Source organism: Mustela nivalis, assembly GCF_964662115.1.
Source record: "Mustela nivalis genome assembly, chromosome: 13".
NCBI lineage: Eukaryota > Metazoa > Chordata > Mammalia > Carnivora > Mustelidae > Mustela > Mustela nivalis.
In genome coordinates, this window is record NC_139032.1 from 26,236,786 (window position 1) to 26,261,594 (window position 24,809).

At 42.6% G+C, this 24,809-nt stretch overlaps 1 protein-coding gene across 5 annotated transcripts in view; it reads left to right on the forward strand.

Moving 5' to 3' along the window:
• Positions 1-24,809, forward strand: part of NTRK2 (neurotrophic receptor tyrosine kinase 2) — a 327,279-nt gene that overhangs the window by 32,356 nt on the left and 270,114 nt on the right. For all 5 annotated transcript variants that reach the window (XM_082695217.1, XM_082695218.1, XM_082695219.1 and 2 more), the window contains exons 7-11: positions 2,339-2,407; positions 5,107-5,261; positions 16,230-16,366; positions 16,887-17,019; positions 19,623-19,928. In XM_082695217.1, the coding sequence (XP_082551343.1) occupies positions 2,339-2,407; positions 5,107-5,261; positions 16,230-16,366; positions 16,887-17,019; positions 19,623-19,928 (800 nt within the window). The remainder of the gene's footprint in view (positions 1-2,338; positions 2,408-5,106; positions 5,262-16,229; positions 16,367-16,886; positions 17,020-19,622; positions 19,929-24,809) is intronic.

The window sequence follows — 24,809 nt, forward strand, 5'->3', positions numbered from 1 at the left end:
CTCCTGGTTCTTCTTGGGAGGAAGAGTCCTGGTTTTGTTTGTGTTTCCTTCAGAGGGTGGCAGTTTCTGAAGATACCTGGAGAACACAGGCAGAATGACTTTTCAATGTGTGATACTCCAGTGAAACTCATTCTTTAAAAAATATTTTATTTATTTATTTGACAGAGATCACAAGTAGGCAGAGAAGCAGGCAGAGAGAGAGAGAGGAAAGCAGGCTCCCCACTGAGCAGGACCCTGAGATCATGACCTAAGCTGAAGGCAGAGGCTTAACCCACTGAGCCATCCAGACGCCCCTGAAACTCATTCTTAAGTCACGTTCCAAAAGAAAAAAGATGTATGTGGGCACATTTTACAACTTCCCAGTGGATTATTTTTTCATGTGGGTGAGCACTTTATGCTCGGTGTAAAGACAGCAGAAGTAAGCATCAAAGGAAGAGGAACCACTTGTGTAGGTAGGGGTTTGGGTGAGTGGGACTCTCCAAAGAAGGAGGCAGGGTGAGGACACACGCAGTCTCGAACTGGGGGACCCTGGAACAGCAGTTTCTGTATGCATCATATGACCAGCCTCTGCTTCTACATTAGCTCCTGGGTTCAAACCCCTCCCCGAGGGTGACTGGTCAGACATAGTGGGATGTCTGAGCAACCCAAGAGTTTGCTGGGCTGACACAGAAGACTAGCCTCAGGGAAGGGGCAGGGACCCTCTGGCTCTTTCCTCTCCACCCAGCACTTTGCTTCCTGAACAGGAAACAGATCGCGAAAGGCTCAGTGCCATTTGTTGAGGGCTTGGCGGTTTCTGTCCAAGTTGATGTTTGTTTTACATTCCTGCTAGTTATTAAACACGTGTCTAGAGGCCCAAGCATTGGACACTTTTTGAATAAATTCAACCAGTAAAAACATTCACGGAACAAGTTAGCTGCCGGAATTAGGGCTCTGAATTTTCCAACTCAGGGCCTTACAGCCCGGATCATCAGAAATGGAAACTCCTGCCCATTGAACAAAACTAGGTATTCAGAACACGTCAGTAGGTTCATTGGTATTTTTTCAATCACAAATATGACTTGCTTTCTTTGACTTTTCACCATCTGGTTGGTCCAGATTTTTTTAAAAAAGATTTTACTCATTTATTTAACAGAGATGACAAGTAGGCAGAGAGGCAGGCAGAGAGAGAGGAGGAAGCAGGCTCCCCACTGACAGAGAGCCCGATGCGGAGCTTGATCCCAGGACTCTGAGATCATGACCTGAGTCAAAGGCAGAGACTTAACCCACTGAGCCACCCAGGTGCCCCCAGATTATTATTTTTTTAAGATTTTATTTATTTACTTGACAGAACCAGTGAGCATTTGCATGGGGAGGGGCAGGGAGATGGAGGAGCAGATTCCCCTTGGAGCAGAGAGGCTGATGCAGGACTCAATCCCAGGACCCTGAGATCACCCCCTGAGCCAAAGGCAGATACTTAACTGGTTAAGCCACCCAGGTGCCCCAAAGCCACTGGTGGGTCTAGATCATAAGATGATATGTTGCTAGAATAGTTTCAGATGAAATCTGACGTATTCCTTGTTTTTTGATATTTTGTTGTTCTTGCCCTTGTCACGTGACCTTCGGTTATTTAGAAGTCACATACGGACAATGCCTACCCGAGTTATCAATCAGTGGGTGTGTTCTTTCCTATAAGGATGCATTAAGTTCAGTTTATATTCAGAGTTTTATGTGTCATGTAATTTCAAAATACTCATAATGCTGTTTAGTTTTTTTTCCTAAAGATTTTATTTATTTGACAGAGAGAGATCACAAGTAGGCAGAGAGACAGGCAGAGAGAGAGAGGAGGAAGCAGGCTCCCTGTCGAGCAGAGAGCCAGATGCGGGACTTGATCCCAGGACCCTGAGATCATGACCTGAGCCGAAGGCAGCGGCTTAACCCACTGAGCCACCCAGGCGCCCAATGCTGTTTAGTTTTAAGCCATCTTTTCCCCTAGTGAGTTTTATGATTTTAAATTAGATTAAATTCTTTCTGTTAAATGTTCAGAGTTCAGAGATCTAGGAGGTATATAATTTGGCTCTGAATCAACATAAGAAAAATAAACCTTTGGTTAAGAAAGAGATGAAAAATAGACTTTTTGGAAATTATGCTCACCTCTCCCCCTACCCTCTGGACAAGAATTTTAGCAGAGGCACGAAAAACTAAGTTGTTACTCCAGATGCAAGAAAGAGATGATGGTCGAAGGAAGGCATGAACCATGATCAAATAAAACCATATTTTGAAAAAATATCTCTATTTGCATACACTCTTCTTGAGATGTCACATTTTTAAATTCACATTTAATGTTTTTGGTTTCTTTCAGCAACTTTACTCGAAACAAACTGACGAGCTTGTCTAGGAAACATTTTCGTCACCTTGACTTGTCTGAGCTGTAAGTAATGATCCTTGTGTGGCATTCGGGGAAACAGTTTCAGAGGAAAGAGTCATTAAGTATTTATTTTTTTTTTAATGAGTGATGTGCAGATCTATTTTTATATCAAAACTCTTAAAAAATGACTTCTTGGTTATTTTCCACTTGTTTTTTTATCCCCTCATATAAACCTGATTCAGTAACCAAAAACCAGAAATCTCAACAGTGAGGTATCATTTAGGATGAGTTTAAATGTAGTTTTTACATAAAGATTTGTTTTCTAAAGGAGTGAAAGTGGAAAAAGATGGGGGGGGGTGCTTTGCGTTACAAGGGTGACATGTCTCATAGCGTTGGTGATGTCCAGGCCCTCATGGAAGGCAGAGCCAGTCAAAGAGGAAATACCCATGGGCAGAACTCCCTGGTGCCTGCTGGTGCTTGATGGATGTTGGAGGAGAGGTCATCCCTCTCCCTCCCTGCCCGTCCTTGTGAGATTTTCTTCTGGGTCTGCCCCTGCACTCAGGATTTATCCTTATGCTCTAATGTGCTTTGCTGCAAAATGATAGGAAAAAAGATTGCCATGTGTTAGTGACTGATAGCCAGCGTTTCCGGGTGTGCTCAATTCTTGCGCTGGCCCCACGAAGCAAATAGAAACTGTAGATATTCCTATAGTAAGTTGCCCAAAGAACCCCAAAGCGGAAGCTTTGCATGTCAGCAGAGGCCCAGACGGGCAAGGTCTTTGAATACCAGGATGTAGCTTTTGCTCTCACTGTATATATTGCCTGGGTTGGAGGGTCCACGCCTGCTCGCAAGGCACATGTGCAGATGAGAAGATGCCATTAGTGGAGAGATGAGTCAGTAGGTTGTAATGAGAGTTGCCTGGTGCCAGGTGTGGGCGATGGGCAGTCATTTCGGACTACACTGAATTCCCTGGTCTTGAAGTGGTAGCTTTCTAACCCGCAGTGGACAGGTAAGATTTGAGGAAATATGAAACAGAATGAGAGGCGCCCTGTGTGACCCTTTTGAGCATCACTGTGGAACGTGACCTTGATGGGTCAGAATTCAGAGTTCTAACTCCAGATCCAAAGGCTTCCGTTTTCTCCCAGCAGCAGATTTAATCAAGTCACTCCACACACGTTCAGTGTGGGCCTGGTTGCGAATCAGACTCACTCATCAGGCTGTGGGGACGTACCGAGAACAGTGCCTGTGTTCCAGGACTCTGCGGTCTAGTGGAGAGCTAGGAGCGTAAACGCGCCAGTGTCAGGTGCCGTGGTAGTCACTGGAAGACGGGTTTGCCCGTGACCTTCAGAAAGGAGCCAGCTGTCTGCCAGCGTGGTGTGCTCCTGCGGACATGGCTATGGCCACAGCCGAAGACCCCTCGCTCCTTTATCCCTTCTGTGGGTGCGGTCATGCCTTCGTTTTTGGGAGATTCTTTAGTTTTTCATGTACTTAGAAGGCCAGGAAACCCCATATTCTAGTTGGAGTCGAGGCCCTGTGGATCTCTTCTGCCTTCGATTCTGTATCTGCTGGAGGGATACTGAGAGGCGATCAAGCAGACACACATTAAACGAGGCTGCCATGACCACATTTTCCCCAAAGAGACTCCTGGAAGAGTCTCGGGGGATCCCTGAGATTCTTCGAACCCAACCAGAAAAACCACAGGAGTAAATGATGCTGCAAAGCCCAGGTCCTGTCCTCAAGGAAATCTTAAGTATTGTGGTTAATGCCAGGCAGAGCCTATGTAACGATTGTAAATGGCCTCATTTAAAGGCTCATTACCATAAATGGAATTCATCTTAAATAGGCCACTGAGTATTATAAATAAGCATTTAAAGATTTTTTTTTCTTGTGGTTTTTATTTTCCTCTTGACTACTTCCTCCGTTACCAGGCGCAGGCCACGGGAGCCCAGGCAGCTAGGCGGATGGGTGGCTTGCTCTTCGCAGACCCTCCCGCAGTGGGCTGAGTGGCTCCATCTGGAGCTCACTTGCCCTTGCTCGCAGAAACCCTGAACTTGGGGTGTGTTTGTGTGTGTGTGTGTGTGTGTGTGTGTATGTGTGTGTGGAGGAGGTCTCAGAATTCCCCTCCAGGCTCTCTCATTCACATTTACTCCAACTTTCTTGCATCCGCCCCACTGAACGGTGGTCGCCCCATCAGAAAGCTGGAAGTGCCGCCTTACTGGCCCTCACGTCTCAGCCTTAACTTTGTATTTATAGGCTTATTGTAAAGTCAGATGAAATCACTCTGCTCTCCACTGTGGTTTGAGCTTATTAAATGAACACACTGGAATCTCTAGCCTGGTCAGGAATAAGTATGTTAGCGTTCCTGACAACTTAACGATTGGCATCCTCACTAAAGATCTTAATTGCTGTATAATGGCCGTGGCAAATTGGTTACGGCATCTGATTTTCCCCCATTCTATGAGACATATCCTCTTCTAGCCTCTACTATAGTTCTGCCTGTTCCTGTCTTGTTTCCCTATGATTCTGAAAGGTCTTGCATCACTTTGCCTCCTTTGGAGCCCATGGTGGTGTTTGCACCTAGCAGAAGATCAGTAAGTATTAGATAAAGGAATGAATAAGGATTGCGAAACCGTAAAGGTGGGTATGACTCCCGAAGATTGCTGGCCAGAAAGAACTCATAATGTCGCAGCACTTTGTAATCGCTAGCGTTGTGAACACTGACAAAGAGAAGCCTGATCAGGTGTCATTTTTGTTCTATGTAGGATCTTGGTGGGCAATCCATTTACATGCTCCTGTGACATTATGTGGATCAAGACTCTTCAGGAGACTAAATCCAGCCCAGAAACTCAGGATTTGTACTGCCTAAATGAAAGCAGCAAGAATATTCCCCTGGCAAACCTGCAGATACCCAATTGTGGTAATTTACTTTCAAATCGATGAATTCTACTTGCTATTAATTGTTCTAATTGCCTTGGTGTGGTAAAGAGTCTGGGAGGATTATCACTACCCAGATTTTATATAGTATGCTGTTGAGGTCTCTGGTGAGCTGGGCAACATTTGTGTGCAGTGTGGGGAAATCAGCTGGGAGCAACTTTGCTGACTGTTTTTCGCAAGTAGAATATTAATTCTGAATGGATGGCTTTGATGCGCATGGAGAAGTATGCTGTTCATTCCGCTGTTTCTTTCTTCATTTGTCTGGTCATGGCATCCATCGATCCATTTGTCCGTCCATCCGAAAACTATGTGCGAAGAGTGTGATACTTCCTTGGCCACGTGTTTACATGGCTGGCACCCAGAAAAGGGAGAGGGAAGGATCTTGTGGTGGTAGAGTGTCCTCTCCGTACCCAGGAAACTCAGTTCAAGTCAGCACAGCCCCTTCAACTTGTCCTGCTGCCACCTGGCTGTGTCTCCTGATGGGGCACCAGGAATATGCCCTCACACACGCTTTTCCAGGTTTGGGTTTCAAGCCCCGCCTCAGTCTTGCCCTCGCTTCTCTCCTCAGCCTCTGCCCTTCCAGAATTGGAGAGGACACCCTCTGACAAACGTTCAATTCTTCGTATTGTTTGAGATCAGTTTTTCTTGAAGGAAGATAGGGCAGCTGTTCATTTTTAAGGAGAATGTCATGAAAGGAAAGATAAGTATTTGTTTTTTACCCTGAAGGGGCTTACGAGAGAGCAGTTACTCTTCCCACAGATTTCTCTCTCCTCGAGCCCTGTGGCTTCCTAACAGGGGAATCAGGCTTTGTTCTCTTGCCAACTTCCCTCAGCTCTCTTTTCTAGCCAACACTTAAAAAAAAAAATAAAACAAACCCAACTTTTAATATATATCTTTTCCTGATTGATAAGAGGGCGACTGTGCTCTGTTCTGGTATAAATTTGCACCGCTGAGAGAAATCGCCTAGAGGGACAAGAAATTCAGCGTAGAGTCACCTGGCTTCTTGGCCAGCTTCCCAAGTTCATGGCTGTGGTGACCACATTGGTTCGGCCATGACTGAAAGGAAGGAAGAGAGAGCAAGGAGCTCCTGCTTTGATTCCTCAAACGGCCCCGTAATAGACATCTGCATTGCCCTTGCCTGAAACCACTTCTTTTCTTAAACTTTAATTTTTGGCTGTGTTGTCTTGACAGTTTCCAGTGATGCGACCCACCTGATGTGTTGTTGTGAGACTGTAGTGACTGGAGAGGGCGAGAGTGGGAGAAAACTGGTCCTCATTTTTCCAGATGAATTTGTCAGTTTTTAGTAATTTTATGCTTGCTGCAAATTAATCAATGAATTGTGTGTGTGAGGGACTTTGGGAATTCACTGTCCTGACTCCGAGGGAATGGGCTTGATTGCTCGGTTGGGATGATTACGTTCATGGTAACATTCACACCTGATTTCAGTGTCGGTGATGCTTTTCAAAAAGCAACACTGTAAAAAAGGCGAATGGATAGACTTATTTCTCTACAGATTTTGTACTCAGTCAGACTGTTTTGTTGTTTGTTTATTGATTTTTTTTTCTTTCCAAGTGTTTTTTACTTATTTGTGATTGCAAAAGTATTGTTGATACATTTTGTGGTTAAAAAGAACCTGTATTACACATAAAGCTTGTGTTTTTTTGTTTGTGATCATTTCAGGTTAGTGGTTATGGATCTATAATGTTCTATTTAATCAATGCCTGGGATTCATGATAGAATCTATCTAATTACATTAAAATTTCCACATTGATGGCATTTAGCTTATTTCCCATCTTTTGTCACTCCAGAAATGTTAGAATGGGTGTCTTTGCATGTGCTCTTTATACCTGTGTACAGATGAAAAGGTTTTCCCACAGTACAGAGCAGGAAGCAGAAGTTTTGGCTTAGGTTTGTACATTAAAAAATAGTTGTACTAATTTAGAGCCACTCCAGCAAAGCATACCTTGATATTAAGAAACTTCTTATCTGTTTGTTTTTCTAAAAAATGGTAGGTCATCGCTTTTTGGTTTGCATTTTCCTGATGACTGTTGGGTATCTTCTGTGTTTGGGGAACATTATGTTTATTCTTCGGTGGTTTGCCTATTTATAAGCTTTGTCTATTTTTCTATAGTGTTTTCCTTTTCCACTTTTAGTGTGTTTTGTTTTTTTTCTTAACTTGTTTGAAGGTTATTAATCATGTTTCTGTGTTTTTGGAAATATAGGATACTCAAATATTCACCACTCATATTAAAACATATTTTCTTTTAAGTATCTAGAGATGACTCCCAGCAAGAGAAGAAGGGAGAGTTTTATTTCCTTTTACTTTCTCTTCCCATCCCTCAGATTGTTGTCAGCTAAGATTTTATTTGTAGGTTGTTACTTGACTATTTTGAAGATTTACTATTTCTTTGTATGTATCATTAACTTTTGTATCCTACTGCCATTTGGAGTGGCTTTTCTTTTTGCTGGTGTGTATCCTCTAATATTTCTCTCAGAGAAGCTAAGAAGCATAAAATCTTCACGTTCTCGCCTGGTGGAAAATCAGATTGTGTTGGTTCTTCTCAGTGGAATTGGCCGAGTATGAAACCCTAGACTTGAAAGAATTCCTTTTAGACCTTTACAGATACTATATCATGTTCTTGTATTCAGTGTCGCTGATGAGAGGTTGAGGCCAGTCTTATGCTTGCTCCTTGACAGGGAACCTCTGCTTTTCTTTTCCTTCTAGAAGCTTTAAAAAGTTTCTCCTTTTTCAAGTTATTCTAAAATTTTTACCACAACATACTTAGGGGTGTGTGTGTGTGTGTGTGTGTGTTTAAAAATTTATTGTTTGACATGCAGCCTATTCTTTCAGGGTTTTTGTCCTAGTTCTGGAAGAGTTTTCTAATTTATGTAGATGGTTGTTTACACTTACAGCTCCACCCACCGTACCCCTCAGCTTCAGTAGCTCTTTCCATCTGCTTGTCTTTTTGTGCTGTGTTACGGGGAAATGGCTTGACTCACTCCTTTGGCCTTCACCCGTTTTTGCAGATACAGAATTTTTCTGTTTCTAATTTCTGCAATCTCTACTGACTTTTTGTGTGTGTGTGTGTGTTTTTTGTTGCTGTTGTTGTTGTTTTTGTTTTTGTTTTTTTGTAACTGAAACACCCTTTCCCATGCTGGAGTTCATCTTATCTCTAGGGTGTCACCAGCACCTAGCACTACTGATTTTTTCTAGTAAGTTTCCCGTACTTGTTGCTTCTTGTTGGATGTTGTGTCCACAATGAGTGGGTAGGGACAGTTTGGGGACACACTATTGTGTGTGTCCTGAACCAGTGGCCCTGTGGCTCAGCCAAGGCACTCTGTCTTGCTGTCTGCCCCGTCATTCTTGGGTCAGCCTACAGCCTCCCTATTTTGTGTAGGGAATACTTATGTGCCCCTTTGGGGCTGGGCTCATTTTCTTTCACCACACTGTCTTGCTTTCTCTTGTTCAGGGGTTTCTCACAGTGTCTTATCCACTAGCAGCATGCCGTCTCATTTTCCGACATGGTTCTGGGGTTTCCAGAAATTTTCTAGAGATTAGAGATCAGAAGGGGACGCTTCGGTTTGGAGCTTAGTCTTATATTACTTTTCTTCATCACGTTTTCCCAGTTTGGGCTCTTTAAAGAGAAGTTAGACAAATTGAGCAGTAGATTTATACAAGGTGGTTGGATTTAAATTTTTTCTGAAAGTCCATACTAAAGAAATCAGATAATATGTCAGTGTCTTCAACGTAGATGCCTTGTTTAGAGCATGGATTTGTGGTTGGTTGGCTTTTCTTTTAAGTCTTGCCCTTTGCAGACTTAAAATATATCTGTTGTGTTTAATTACATCACGGATTCGTGGAACTCATCTTCATTTTTTCTTCTTCTTTTTTTTTGGATGCAACTTGTTAGCTAACTAAGTGTAAGGGTCACTCATCAGAGTATGTATGGTCTTGTGTGTTTGTTTCAGCATTGTAAACCAACGATTTGCAATAACTATGGTTACTCCCTTAATTTGCAACTGGTAACATCTTAATTTCAATAAGAAAGAGCTACTGAGACTTCATTCATTTATTAGATGGGTTTTCTTTAAAAACTTCTCCTTTTAGTATTTCACCATGTAAGTATTATATGAACAAACTCTTTATATTTTATAAACAAAAATACATCCTCCATGGTATCAACATATCCCTTGAATGTAATAGGCTTTGATTAGTGTTTGCTGAATTCACCAATTAATAAATGCATGAACCACGGATGTTGTAGTAATGATCGCATTGGACCAGATTTTTATATAGTGGTGCAGATATTTCAGTTACAATAACTTAAAGATTTATATTATTCTAGCTAAATTATAATTTACATAAATTATAATTATTCCATATATTAACATTTTGTCATTCCCTCTGAAATTTCTGTCATCATCCCATTTTGAAAGAGTCTCACGTTCCTCCTACCCTTAGTGATCAAGGGAACATGATAGGTGGGGCTGGGAAGTTTAATGGCCATGTTACCATTAGCAGCATGGTCAGAATGTCTCACAGTATTTTTCTAGCAGCCCCTCCTGGCGTGAATTACTGTAAATTTATTCATGCTGGGAAACATGTTGTGGTCTGTTTCTCCACAAGGTCCTTTTTAACTTTAGAAAAACTGTATTAATTGCAAGGCAACAAAACACATTCTTCTAAAATTTCCACAGTAATTTGAAAAAAGAGTCGCTAGGCACACTGGTTCTGAAGACAGAGATCAAATCACCCAAGTTCTAAAGAAAGGTTCTTTCACCAAGTTTGTTGATCTAATACAAGAACGCGTCTGCCACTTTGATTGATCTTCAGCATTTAGTTTTGCAATCATTTCCCCTCACTAAATGAGATTATTAAAGAACAGGATATTTTATACTTGAAACTTTTTTTTTATCCTATAATTAGGATTTAAATCTCCAGAAGAGAGTTTCTTCAGGAGGTGTTAATAGTGGCTGAGATATTCTGTTATAAGTAGACGGCAAATGCATGTAAGAAAGGCATATTCCTCTGGGTCATTATCAAAACAATCCCTCAACCCATTTTACTAGTAACTGGTTACTGTAGAACATGCTAGTCCCACAGTGAATATAAGGTGGTAATTCACTTGATGCTTGGACTGTACGGCTACTATAGAAAACTCCCTTAATGGTCCCACGAGTTGAAATCAGTCCTGCCTTTGGTTTCCTTGTTATTTATAACAACAATTCCAATTTTCCACTTCCCCAACCCTAAGACTTTCAGTGTAGAGGTTCCTTAAGACCCATCAACAAAATATTTATGATGGGAGAGGTCAGTTCACAGGTGCCTGGGAAAAGAGGGCTGGTTCCTTGAGGTAAATTGGTTTTCCTGATTTCTTTTTAAGATTTGCTTTTGGTTGTTACACTGTGGTTTGTAGTACCTGTCTACTTAGCATGTTTGTACATAGTCCTTCTTTGTTTCAAACCAGGAAACCAGACTGATTGCAATTCTGCTTTGGTAGAGCTTATGGAAGATTTGGGGGAAATGCTATGTCGGTACTCTGGAAGTTAGATTGGTATAACATATTGATTTCTTACCACCTTAGCTGGATTGACTTGTTGTTTCTTCTCTGAAAAACAAAAACAAAACACAAAACACAAAAAACAAAAACAAAACAAAAAACCCCCAAACAAACAAAAAAAAAACCAAACCAAAAAAACATGTACGAAGTCTAGTTTGCCAGGTTGCTTTGCTTTTACTAGGGATCAGGTTCTGTTTCCTAAAACACAGCAAGCCACACAGTGGACCATTGTTTTCCTTTGTCTTTTTAGAATGGCAAATAAAGCTGTTTTTTCCCAACCTGTCAGCCGCTGACACAGTTTTTGTGTTTAGAAGTTTCCTGGTTGCTTTCACTGTAATGACATGGTTCACACAAGTATAGAAGCACAATTTCCAATTTGGGCTTGGAAAGTCACTTTGCTAATTTTCTGTCATTTTTGTAACTGGGTGTAAAGCAGCTACTTCTAAATAGGTCAGGCTCGTTCTGGCTTCTTTCCTGGTAGTGAAATATATATGTTTTAAGAGACAGAGAAATTGGAAGATATGCCAAAAGGAGAGAACATGAGAGGAGAGGAGAGAGTAGACAAAAATCATAATTTATTTGAATATTTTACATACAGAATGATGACCAAACACAAAATGAACAGAGCTTAAACAAGATTGTTTAAAACAAGATGAGAAAGAACATAGTCCCTACTTAGAAGTGGAAAATAAAACCCAGTCCTGACCCCTTTCACTCACTGCAAAGCTGAGTTAATAACTCAAAATGATTAGAGGTTAGTTTTCCTCAATGATTAGAAAGTGAGACCCTGCCTACTTTTGTTTGTGGGGATAGATTGACTGAATTTATTTTTACCTAAATATTGTGCTAATAATGAGCATTTCTTGTCCCTTTGGAATGGTGATAAAGGAAAGGGGAGAACCTGCATATTTTAAATTAGTGATCCTTAGACATAGTCAGCTGTCCAGAAGTGTGTGCTCATGGAAGGGAACAGAGGCAGGGCGGAGCCCAGTAAAGGAGGCAGCCAATCCATGTGTTGTTGGTGGCCGTGGACAGAAAGAGGAGGGTCAAGCCCAGTTCCCGCTCGTTAGCTATTTAGTTGTGGTACTTGATAAACCTTAACTTTGTCGGGAAATACTAATGACACCTACTTGCAAGAGTCTTTAGGATGCCAAATAACCTAATATCTAGAATATCGCAGATGAGGTCTAGCGCATATTAAGTACTCAGTAAACATGAGTTATTAATGTTATTCATACCATTGATATGAATATGTAGCCTTAAATATATTTTACATCTAGATTTAAATACATGTGTCTCTTTTAGTTCGTTAGGTTACTTCAAATAAAAATAACAAAGCCACAACAAGATACCACAGAGAAAGGGTGTACTCAAAACAGCTGGGGGAATATAAGATCCATGGAAGTGGACCGATTCATTTGGAGCAGGACTTCTGGAAGCTTTTTCATATGTAATGTGCATAGTATACATCCAGAGTTATGGAAGTTACTATAGGCTCTTAATTTTTTGAATCTTACATTCTCACCGCCCACCCCCACTCCCTCAACACAGAGTGTGTCAAAGAGTCTGAGTTCCACAGAACACACTTTGGGGAAAGTTCCGTGGATGAGCTGATTGCTCGGGCCCCTGCTGAGTTTAAGAATAATGGTCATAGACCCCAAAACCTAGTGAGCAATTGTCCACCCCAACACCCGTCGTCTAAACCCTTGCCACTCAAAGTGTGGTCTGTGGAACAGGGAGTTTGCTCCATGGGTTGGGCTGCAATGCAGACCTACTGGAAAGAAGCAGTGTTTCTAATCAGATCTGCTGGTGAGTCACACGCACATTACAGTTTGGGAAGCCCTGGTCTAAAGGAAGTCAGCCTTTTCTCCACGTGGCTGGTGACTTCCTGCTGAGGTCCGTAGGCTGGTGCATCCTTTCTGAACACATCCGGGTCAAGACACATTGACACAGAGGTGTCTGTGTGGACTCTCGGTGGCTGGTCAACTCTGCTGTCCAGGGAGGTTTCTCAGAGTGCAGAGGAAGACCTCTCGGAGGCTTAAATAAGGATCCCATGACAGTAGGGCTGGAAGCTCTTGGAAGCACTGCTGAGCTTTGCTCTGTACTTGTGCCGATTTCAAATCTTATTAAGCCAGGAAGTAGTGCCTGGCAAATGGTTTATCCTGCCTTGGCTGTTCATGCCGCCCAATTCATTTTTATTGTGCTAATTAAACCTCAAGTGATATTTCAAGTACAGATTGTTTTTTCCATTATTGAATCTCTGGCCAGCATATTAATGCTTTAGAATTAACGTGAGTCAGATGCTTACTCATTTGTGGAAGACTTTACATCTAGAAGATCTAGACTTGGCCAATTTTGCAGATTCTTTTGGAGACTGCTGTGACAGGGTGATACAATTCTCTATAAATAAAGGAGACTCATTCTTCCTTCACAAATAGACACGTAATTATTTTCTAAATGAACTAAATTCTTAGTTATAGATACATGTTAGTATTTATGCTAAAATGGATCTATGCCGTCTGGGAAGGAAGTAGAGTGGAAGGAAGTAGTGAGGACCTTGAGCTTTTGGTCTGAATCCCCGGTCTATAGGTACGTAGGGAATTTTGGGAGATGTATTAGACTTTTCTGGAACTCATATTCTTTGTTAATTAGATGAGGACAAACACTTAACTTCATGATGGTTGTAGGGTTACATGAACCAGTCACTGAAAATACTAGAAAAAAAGGTTCTGGCTCAATGAAAGCCTAGTAAATGATAGTACTATTACTGTAACTAAACACACATTTTTTAGCATTGTTTATATAAATTTAGGCTTGATGGAAGAGACTGCACTAAATTTTCTTGGGGAAATAGAGATTATGGCATAGCATTCTCTCTTGAGAATCTCTCTTTTAAATTTTTTTTTCTGCTCAGAATTTCCAAACTATTATATGCATTTATAGGAAGTAGGAAATTCATCCCATAGTTTGTATTCAAGGTGCCAAGAAGGATATGTCCACGATCTGTTGGTGGAGGAGGTCATACCCTGAGGACAAGCACCAGGGAAGGCCCTGGCTCTGTGATCCCTCCACAATCAGCAGATAAATCTCTAAGCACAAGGAAATGGCAGAGGAGTCAACAGGATGCAAATGGTTGCAAGCTGGAAAGCAGACAGACGGATAGAAACTGAGCTGACGGTTGAGAATGCTGGTTACTAGGTTGGCAGAGGGCAAAGGCAAGAGGAAATTGCTTTGGGATGCAGGCTACCAGGCTCAGGAAGAAGCAGGCTTGCAGGCAGCACCCATCCCAAGAGAGTGGGTCAAGTCCCAGATGGAGCCGTTAGTCCCATTTTCACTCCATACAATCCAGGTGACTGCACCCCTCCCTCCTCAGCAGAAAACTGAAGGTTTATTCTCTAAAGAGTATGAAGTCAGTATTATGAGGAACTCCAGAAAGAGCTGAGGCTGTGAGAACCATAGAAGGATGGATTTACATACCAAATGTCGATATTTCCGTCCTACTTCCTCTTCCAGTAGGACACTGGAAGAGCATTATCTGAATAATCTGACCAGACTCTGTCCCAAAATGACCGAACGATATCGACATCAGGAGGTACCCAGGAAAAAAGGCTAAGAATATGGCCCTACAAGGAAATCCACCATTAAATGCACAACGCTTCTAGTGCCTTGTTCTTAAAGATGTCTGAACAGCCAGTGATACCCACTGTTTGAGAAAAGCTTATAGCAAGAGACAAATAACCAAACAAAAAGATGAAGGAAAACAAGTTGCCAGAAACAATGTTGATGTGGAGAGAAGAAAAGTTCAAAAGGAAATGAGTAAGATCTCAAAGAGATCAGGCCATGTTGCACCCAGGAGACAAAAACAGAGTCCTATACAAATAGACCCTCCAGGAACAAAAGAAAAGCCTTGAAAGCTAAAATATGACAGATTGAAAACCTCTGAGTATGAAACTCAGAGTCTTAGGGGGCATTTTTGAAACCCTGTGAAAGATAGAACACAGTTTTCTGTGGGTTGCTGACAGGATAAGATTCTGAAGAGTCTTGATGGCCACTGACAGCCGGGTCTGGTTGGGAAGTCCTCTGTCGATGGTGGGGACACCGTGAGACAGACCCCTGGGACAGTCTCGTTCCAGGCTGGTTTTGGTCATAAAGAAGAATGACTTGGTCAGGAAGTGGGAGAGGAGTTTATACACAGTTCTGTGGAGACAGTGGGTCAGGGAGCCCTAGGTGGTGCTTTATTGCAGTTAATGAGTATTGAAGATGAATTGCCTTTTCTGACCTCCGGGTTGCTCCTGAGTTCATGAGGCATTGTAGGTGTAGGGGACACAACTGTAGGGTGAATGCAGCCCCTAGAAGTTTCTGATACCAAGTGAGGGACTAGCTAGACAGGCAGGACCTGGCATACGGTTATTACGCTGTCTGGGACATACTTTCATACAGAAAATACTGTGAGTCCCATGTGAGTTAAAGCAGTGTAAACACCCAATAGGTGTGATAGTTTAAGGAAATGGTAATGGCATCAGTAAAGCTTTTGAAATGTGGGAGTATAGATCCATGTGACTTTTTAAAAAAATCATACTGGAAATTTTACTATAACCCATTTTTCCCTTAATATTGAACTATGACTCATATAGCTTTGGGGCATTCTGATATTTTAATGGTCCAGCTTCATGTGTGAAGAATGCTTTAATACTTTAATTCTTCATGTGTGAAGAATGCTTTAATACTTTAATTCTTCATGTGTGAAGAATGCATTTTCTTGGGGCACCTCAGTCGGTTAAGCATCCCACTCTTGGTTTGAGCTTGGGTCATGATCTCAGGGTCCTGAGATTGAGCCCCACGTTGGGCTCTGCACTGGGGCTGGAGTGCCTTCCAGAGTCTTTCTCTCCCTCTCCCTGTGCCCCTCCCTCCCTCTAAAAACAAATACACCCCCCCCCCAAAGCTACATTCTCTTCTGTAATCTGACTGTCTCAAAATGTAGGACTGATGGTGGGGTCATCTTTATGCGTCACTTAGCATAAAAAATGGATTTATGTAAAAACATGGATGCAACAAAGGGAAAAATGAGGAGAACAACAAGACAAGATGGTCTACAGATACCAAATTATGTTTTATAAACTACATTTTTTAATAGTAAAAAGTTATGCTGCAATAACACTTTTAAACAAAGTGCAAAATTTGTTTTCAAATCTCATAACTGCACATTTTTGGTGCATCTTAAACCTGTAAAGCTTACCAACCCAGCACTTTTTCAGATCAACATAAATCTGTCTCGGAAAGTAAATAATTACTGATTCTAAAGCATGAAGAGTTTCTGATTTTTTGCTATTACTTTGACAGTGCATCAGATGATTCATATATGTCTCCACTTGACTTTTCTTGTTCCACAGGTTTGCCATCAGCAAATTTGGCCGCACCTAACCTCACTGTGGAGGAGGGAAAGTCTATCACATTATCTTGTAGCGTTGAAGGCGATCCAGTCCCGAATTTGTACTGGGATGTCGGTAATCTGGTTTCCAAACATATGGTAAGGCTTTTGTTTGGCTCTGGGTTCCTAGAGAGATGAGAGTGTCTCAGAACTTAGATTGGATTCATTTAGTGATGATCCCTTAATATTTTATAGGACCATACAGAGAAATTTATGATGAGTTTTCGATGTACGTTTACTTTCTGTTCATTCTTGTAATTAACAAAGAGGAGTGCAGGTTTGCATTTGAGTTGTTTATATCCAGTAGATCGGAGTCTCTGGGTCTCTAGTGAGCTTCTTGTGTCCTTGTGAGCAAGGTAAGGGATGTTCCTTGTGGTCTTTTCCCTTGGAGAGAGGTAGATAGGAATCCAAGGATTAAAGAAACTTTGCTCATTGAACAGTTATACTCTGGAGAAATAGAATAGCTCTGGATTTACACTTCTGCCTGGCCCCAGTTCAGGCCAGAAACCTTTTCTAATGGTGTATATTCTTTTCTTTAGGTAGGGGGAGAAACCTCAAGTCTTATCACTTTGGGATCAGCCCTAATAAGGATTGTTTTTGTCTGTTAATTCATTTGTAGAATGAAACAAGCCACATGCAGGGCTCCTTAAGGATAACTAACATTTCATCTGATGACAGTGGAAAGCAGATCTCCTGTGTGGCAGAAAATCTTGTAGGAGAAGACCAAGATTCTGTGAACCTCACTGTACATTGTACGTAATCAGAGGGGCATATGTTTTTAATAGCCTATGATTGTGGACACACATGCCTTTGTCACTGGGGCCCTCTGGGTGCTGCTTAAGTGTCAAAAAAAAAAGTGTGTGCAGTGTTTTGTGTGTATTTTTTTTTAAGAAATATCAGTGTTCTATTTCTGCAAATCTCTCTTACACATGCATGTCTTTCTTTTAAGCTGTTTTTTTTTTTAAATCTTAAGTTTATCCTCTTGTGTCTTCCCCTGTATTTTTTTTTTTTTTGAGAGAATGTATTTTGAGCTGGTTATCCTCCTCTTGTTAATCAGTTTTCGCTTATGTTCTGATACACCAGTTTCTAAAATCTTGTTCTCTATAAAAACAATATGAAGATTTAAATTTATGTCACCTAAAGCACAGTCTATTCCCGAACACCCGAGTGTGCTGTTGATGTGATAAAACCTCATTAGCTTGACATCAAGTTTTTGTGGGCAGGTTGGCGGAGTCCTGCCTAAATGACCGAAAATTATTATTACCTGCAGAAAACGTTTATTATGATGGGTTTACATTTCTGTATACATTCAAACTAAGATACGGGCCATTATGTTTCTTCAGTATGTGCATTATTTTCCAGTATTAAAAATCATCCACACTTATCTTAACATTCCAGATTGTAGCGTTTCGTGCGAACATGTACTCCAGTAAAAAATCACATATATTTTGCACATCGTTCCAAATTCTGAGCTAATCTGGTATAAATTCATGAGGTTTTACTGTGTCTGGGTCAGGATTTGGATGAGAAAACCACAAGTGGGCACGTGTGTATGTACGAATACACATTACGCACATGCAGACACATGGATACGCTGGCTAGTGTTCACCCACGGCACAAATTCCATATGTGATTGTTGGGGTGCATGACTGCAGTCACCAACCGTAACCCTTTGTCACTGTCAGCACAACCTCTGTGCCCAGTAGGTACTGGACTTATAATTTCTCATCATTTTGACCCACCCAGATGCCTGAAATCAATGTTATCCCCAAACACATGCAACCAGCTTCCGACTTTATGTCTTTAAGTCAACAATTCACCAAAAGCTCTTTTGAGCATGGTAGAAGGAATAAATGGGTCCTGGGCATGGGGGCCTGGGCTGGTGGGAGGAAGGTAAGTGTTGTCCCTACCCTGCTGTGGTCCTTGTATTTGTAACACAGACCTACAAATCAGGATGCTCACATTCAAAATTTCCTCTTGTAATATCTATGGTGGTCACCATGGTCTGAGCAATTGACCTTATCTATCAAAATCTAGATCAAGAATAAAAGGAATAAATGGTGAAGAATTTTAACAACTGTGACAGCTTTGGTAGTGCCTCTGGCCAAAGTGTTAGCAGGCTGTAATTCCCCTCCTTGTGTGATGAACACGTACCACAAGAAGCAGGGTCAAGAGGGAAGGGCTTCTGGGTCGGACATCAGGAGACCAGGATCCCTGTTCCAGATCTGTATCGCTCGCTAAACTTGACCAAGTCCTTTAACCTCACTGGACTTGGGTTTCCTGACCTGAGAAAAGATGCTATGAGGTCTCTGGAGGTATTTTCCAGTCCTCAGTTGTATTATTATCAAAGTCAGACCACATTAAAATAAACAACTATGAGGGACTTTAAATACCTTTCCTCAGGATAAGTACTCTGTTTAAAGATGTTACTTGAAGGTTTGTTTCCCCAAAGGATAGAGTGCTTTAAAGTTAAAGTAATCTCTAGTTTGTTTGTCTAAGTTTGGATAGAACCCCAGACATTTAGAAAGGATCAAAACATTGGCTTCTGAAATCTAGCAAAAATGGAGTGTGCTGTAATGAAATGTGATGCTTTTTTTTTTTTTAAAGGGATTTATTTGTTTGAGAGAGAGAGAGAGAGAAAGCAAGCAGGGGGATGGGTGGAGGGTGAGAGAGAGAATCTTCAGCAGATTCCCCACCGAGTGCAGGGCCTAAGTGGGACTTGATCTCACAACTCTGAGATCATGACTTGAGAGCCACCCAGGCACCTTTAAAGAGCATTTACTATTGGCAATCAGCAAAAAGTACCAATTAATCATACTTTATAATCAGTTTGCATTGGTAGGAGCATTTATAGCCTTAGTCAATTCGATCTGTTCTCGATAAGTGATGTCAGATTCAGGCTTCCGGCAAGATTTCCAGGGTCATTTTTGTCCGTATTTGTGTTGTTTAGTGAAGGACCATAAAAAACAGTGCCCCTCAGCGTTTTGGTGACAAATCTACATAAGATCAAGGCGTATTTATTCGAAACCAAAGTTGACTTCAAATGAACCCTTTTCTGCTGTCAGAAATCTCCATGATCTATTTGGAGCTGGTTCTCACACTGAATAGATTTGAAAAATGACTATGATTCATGGGTCTTAAGTATAGGGAAAGGAGTCTCTTTGAAGCTCTCTGTAGGGAGTTCAATCAGCCTTGATGATGATTCAAAATATTGATGGATTCCAGAGTTGCCAGTCCTGTATTTTCTTAAACCAAAGGGTCCTTGAATAAAATCCCCTATTGATGACACAGAAATCTGGAGATGGGGAGAATTCTGAGCGTTCTGGTGCTATTAACTCTCTCTTTTTCAATTTAGTTGCTCCAACTATCACATTTCTCGAATCTCCAACCTCAGACCACCACTGGTGCATTCCATTCACTGTGAAAGGCAACCCCAAACCAGCGCTTCAGTGGTTCTATAACGGGGCCATATTGAATGAGTCCAAATACATCTGTACTAAAATCCATGTTACCAATCACACGGAGTACCATGGCTGCCTCCAGCTGGATAATCCCACTCACATGAACAATGGGGACTACAAGTTAGTAGCCAAGAATGAGTACGGGAAGGATGAGAAACAGATTTCTGCTCACTTCATGGGCTGGCCTGGAATTGATGACGGTGAGTACCTGGCGCTTCAGCACGGGGTGGGGGGAGTGGGAGGGGGGATGATCGGTCATGTCACCAACTGTTGACAAAATGGTGCTTACAGTAAACCACTCCCAGACCCAGTGGCTTAAAACACCAGTATTTAGTCTTGCTTATGGGTCAGAGGGGCTGTTTTGTTCCGTGTGTCTTTATTCTGGGGTATAGGTGAAGAAGCTCCCTAAGAGACCTGCTTCATAGTAGCTAGTGTAGATGGCAAGCGAGCAACTAGAAATAGGCTTGGCATCTCGGGGACTAGCTTTGGTACTGGTACATGGTCTCTTCAGGCTGCATACCACCAGCCAATGGAAGCCATAGGGCCAAAGCCAAGTCCAAGGACAGGGACTCATACTCCCAAGGAGGTGATGGGAGGATGAATCATTTTGAACAATAGTCAGATGCACCCATTATTTCTATCTCAAGTGTTACCAAATAATGTTTTGTACCCCAAATGGCAAAACCTATGCAAAACTGTGGGCAGGTGAACCATATCTGGTCAGCTCATGAACTGGTGAGGATGTGTTTCCTAGCCCCATATCCGTTTGGAATTCAGGATCCTGCCCTCCCACCATGGGTGAGAGACCAGGGTCCTGGAATGCGTGGCTTACCCGGGTCGAGTGCAGAGGTTCTTTTATCGGAGCCCGAGTTGTGCTTCTAGGCGCGGTAAGTGCTTCCCTCTGACTGCTGGTTTGGACTGGGCGAAGGATGGCTGGCCATCAGGAGTCCATTTCGTGGCCAGCAGGAGAATTCCAGTGTGAGTCCCAGTTATGGCAGGGACAACTGTCGTGCCTTTACCTGCTTCAGATACTGTCGCTTGGCGAGTGTTCTTACTTGCTGGATCTTGTTGCCCGAGTAACTGATAACACTGTGGAGGCTGAGGCCTATTTGGACTTTGGGACCTGGACCTGAGTAGAATTCGCTGTAACAACGCTGAGTTAATCACAGTCGTACAAAGATGGCTTGGCGGAGGAAAGGGAAGATGGAAACTTGGAGGCCAGGGAGGCAGGGGCTGTGTGGGCAGTGTGAACTTGGGGGCTCGACGGGCAGCCCCATGGGCAGAGATGATGCTTGAGAAGCCACCTGTAGCTACCAGTTTATTCCATTACACAATAAACCTCTCCATTACCCTGGTGTTTATTAAATAGCTTTATAAATGCACAAGCTTCCTTAGCATGTTCAAAGTGTTGTTTGAATTATGCAAATGTGATTTACAAACAGCCTTTCAGGAGCACATAAAGCAAGCTATGTTTGGACACCTTACCCAGACTACCCTTGGCGGTTGTTTTCTGTGCCATTAAATCTTCCTCTTCATTGAGAGTTTAGCTGCTTGGCCCCATTTGCTGTAGTAAATCTCTAGATCACTGTGTTTCTTCCTGCATGTTTGGGGGAGTAGAGCCTTAGAGTAAAATCCACAGACTCTGCCTGGGGACAGAGTCTGTTCTATTTATGAATGATTTTAGATGTACCAGACAGTTGCAAAGACAGCACGGGGTCCCCAGACACCCCTCATCCAGTTGTCACTGTTGGGAACGTCTCACATTACTGCGGTGGCCTTTGTCAAAAGGAAGAAACTGACATGGGCACATGACTATTAACTAAACTTCAGACTTTATTTGAATTTTGTCAGCAGTTGCCTTTTGAAACTGTTGGAGGTGAACTTGATTCAGGGTGAGGGTCTGGCATCGGAAGGTTCTAGAAGTGGTTTGTGCGCTTTGATTGATGCTCGGTCCTGCCAGGGCAAAGCTGCTGGCTTCTATTTAACACAGGGCGTTGATGTATTTTCTTTTGAACATTTCTGTGTGGTGCCAATATTTGGTAGCGCTCCACTCCTCTTACCCATGTGGCCTCATTTTTATTGATTGCTTTTGTTAGTTTTAACTTAGCTAATGATAGGAAAGCATTGATTTCTGGTGTAAGAATCACCTCAAGTCACTCATGTATTCCCTTTAAAGGAAATAATCATCTACCAAAAGATAAAAGTCAAGGCTAATGTTATGAAGATTTTGTTCTTTCCTTCTTGTTTTTATCAAATCTTTGGAATATAAATCTCTGCTTTTAGGAAGGACAATTTTTCCCCCTTTAAGTATTTACTCAAGGGCCAGCTATCAGGGAGTAATAAATGAAAGTGGAAATAAAAGAGACTTGGCCCGGGGTGATAGTGGATATAAATGGCCCTCGTGGGCTATAAACCAGTGTGACCAATTAGAGATTGACCTCACTTGGCTTGTGTGATAGAATCTTTGGTATTTATGAGATTTGTAGCCATAGAATACAGATAATGGCCTTTTAAAGAATTGCTTCCTTTCCCTCTTACCCTCCTTTAAAACTAAAGGAAAATAAACAAATAGAAAATATAAATATATATATTTCCCTGCTGGTCTAAAGTTTACAAGTTTAGGATGACAGGTCAAATGTGGTTTTATATTCCTTCAGTATTTCTGTTGTTGTTACATAGTAATTGGTAAGAAGTTTAGCTCTTACAAATCTTTTTGATAAGATGTCTCAGCTACTTTATTTGAAAAGACACTTTTTTTTTTTTTTTTTTGGATTGCAAGTTTCCTGGCTTGTGAGGAAGCAGGTGGCCTGGGAGGGGTGAAGTGAGTTGCTTTTCCATATGCGGCCAGGAGACTTAAAATGGCGGCTCTGCTGTCTTCAGAACGTGCCTTCACTGTCTATTTGTAGATGTAAAATGAAGAGCGCCTAAAGAAACGAACACAGAAATAAAAGCAAAGAAACAAAGTCCCTCAAATTAAAGTTGGTGAGCTTTCTGGTGAAGAAGACGGACTGGACTGGTCGGATGTAGTGATAGCCTTGATGACCTTTCATACCTCATGGTAGGGAAGACACGCTGCTCCTTCCTCCTTGGAGCCGAGAGACCTGGAGCCACACCGGCCAGGTCAAGAGGGCACCATCCGTGGGTATAAGGCCGTCGGCAGAGATCCCCATACAGTGTCTCTCCAGAGAGCCGGGCCCTCGCAGACTCCGACACCAGACCCAGCCAGGGTGCTAATGAGGACGGACAGGTGTGATGAGACCTTTCGATGTCAGCAGGGCCCCAGACACCAAGCCAGTGCCTTCCTATCTGTTAATCACTGGCAGGCTGGCTACTGACTGAGAAAGGGAGGGGACGCTTTCCCAAACTCTAGACACCAGACTGATCATTTTGGAGCCCACGTTTAGAACTGAACCTGGCTCTGATCAGCTTGGGGTCAAATTTAAAGCCCAAAACTCAACTGTTCGCTTCCAAACGAAATTTAGGAAACTGTAGCATTTATCCTTCTAGTACCCTGAGGAGTGCAGCTTGTGACCATCAAACTAATTTTATTTCATCGCTGTTTTCCATTGTCCCTGGAACATGTATTCATTAGGAATAATTTTCTCTGGCTTCTGAATGCTAGGGTCCTGCTCCTTATCTCCTTATAGTGCATTAGAATCAATTGGGGATTTTTAATGGTTATTTCATTAGTTAGCACACATTTCTAGGGCCCACCTCTAGCAATTCTGATTCACCAGCTCCCGGATGAGGCTTAGATTTTGGCCTTTTCTATTTTTAAGATCCCTGGTGACTCCAGTATGCACCCAAAGGTGAGTGTCCCCAGTCTGGATGAGAGCTCTGACCCAAGTAAGATTTTTCTGTTCCTTGTTGAGTAACAGACAATCCTCTGGTCACTTTAGGTTCCAGACTAAAATCTCAATTGAAAAATAGCATGTCCTGTCTGACTTAGAAACCAGAACTCTGGACTTAATTTAAGGCCCAGTTTCTTCTCCTCTGCCAGTCCAGGCTGTCAAGATGGGGGTGGGGGGTCGGAGCTGGCTAAGGAGAATTCAGGCCTTCTGTTGCCCAAGTAGAAGGGAGGGGGCTGGGGGCCGGGTGGCCAGCAAGTGTGCTCGCTGGTAGCTTTGTCTCTTGGGACCTGGGTGTGTTCAGTGCTGATTCGAAGACCTTCCTCCTGGACAGCTTTATGGGATCTTGGCAATTCCTCTGTCTGTGGGGCCCTCTCCTGCGATTCCCTGACAACAAGCAAACGTATCTCCATTCCAGCTGGTGGAAGCATCTCCTTCCTCAACATCCAGGGGCAAGGCTTCCGTTGCAGGGGTCCCTCTGCCCCCTCAAAGGGGCTGGGGTCAGGATGGACTTTCTCTCATGGGGCCTCCTTTTGGTCCACAGGGCCTCTCTCATGTGGTCCCTCATCCTGACTCCTCTGGGCTTACAGGTTGAACTCAAATGCCATCTGCCTCCCGCCACCATAGATTGTTTTAGCCTCCTTTGGCCAGACGCAGGCACTTGTCCTCAGAGCCTTCCACCTGTGGGGAACTCAATTTGGGTTCTCAGAGTGCTGTCCTGAAGCCCCATGGCTACGTAGAAACTTCTGTAGAAGTCCCGTATAAGCACCTGCCATCCTCTTTGGGACCTCTGGAAGTCTCAGTGTGAAGCCAAGGTTTCAAAGGACACGGATCCAGTTCTAGCCTAGGCAGGCACGGAGAATAGCCTTACCAGCGTACCCATTCCTCACCTCCTTTGTGGCCATGAGGAAGAAACTTTGTACCCAAAACCACTTTTCTCTGGGCACTGCTTTGTCTTCCTTATCCAGAAGCTTGTGCATGCCCAGAGAGAAAGACTTCTGGACGCTGCCACTTGACTACATGAACTATCTAGACGTGGAACTCAAGAGAAAACGAAGCACAGTTGGGTTCCTGGAGAGGGTGGGTAAGCTCCTTCTGGTGTCCAGGCTCCTTCTTCTTCCCCTCCCATTCAGAACGGGCTCAAACGTATGTCACTGGGGACAAAACATCTCCCGCCCTTACCCCTAACATTTGTCATGGTCACTGCCGAAGAGTACCCACCTCTCTCGGTAG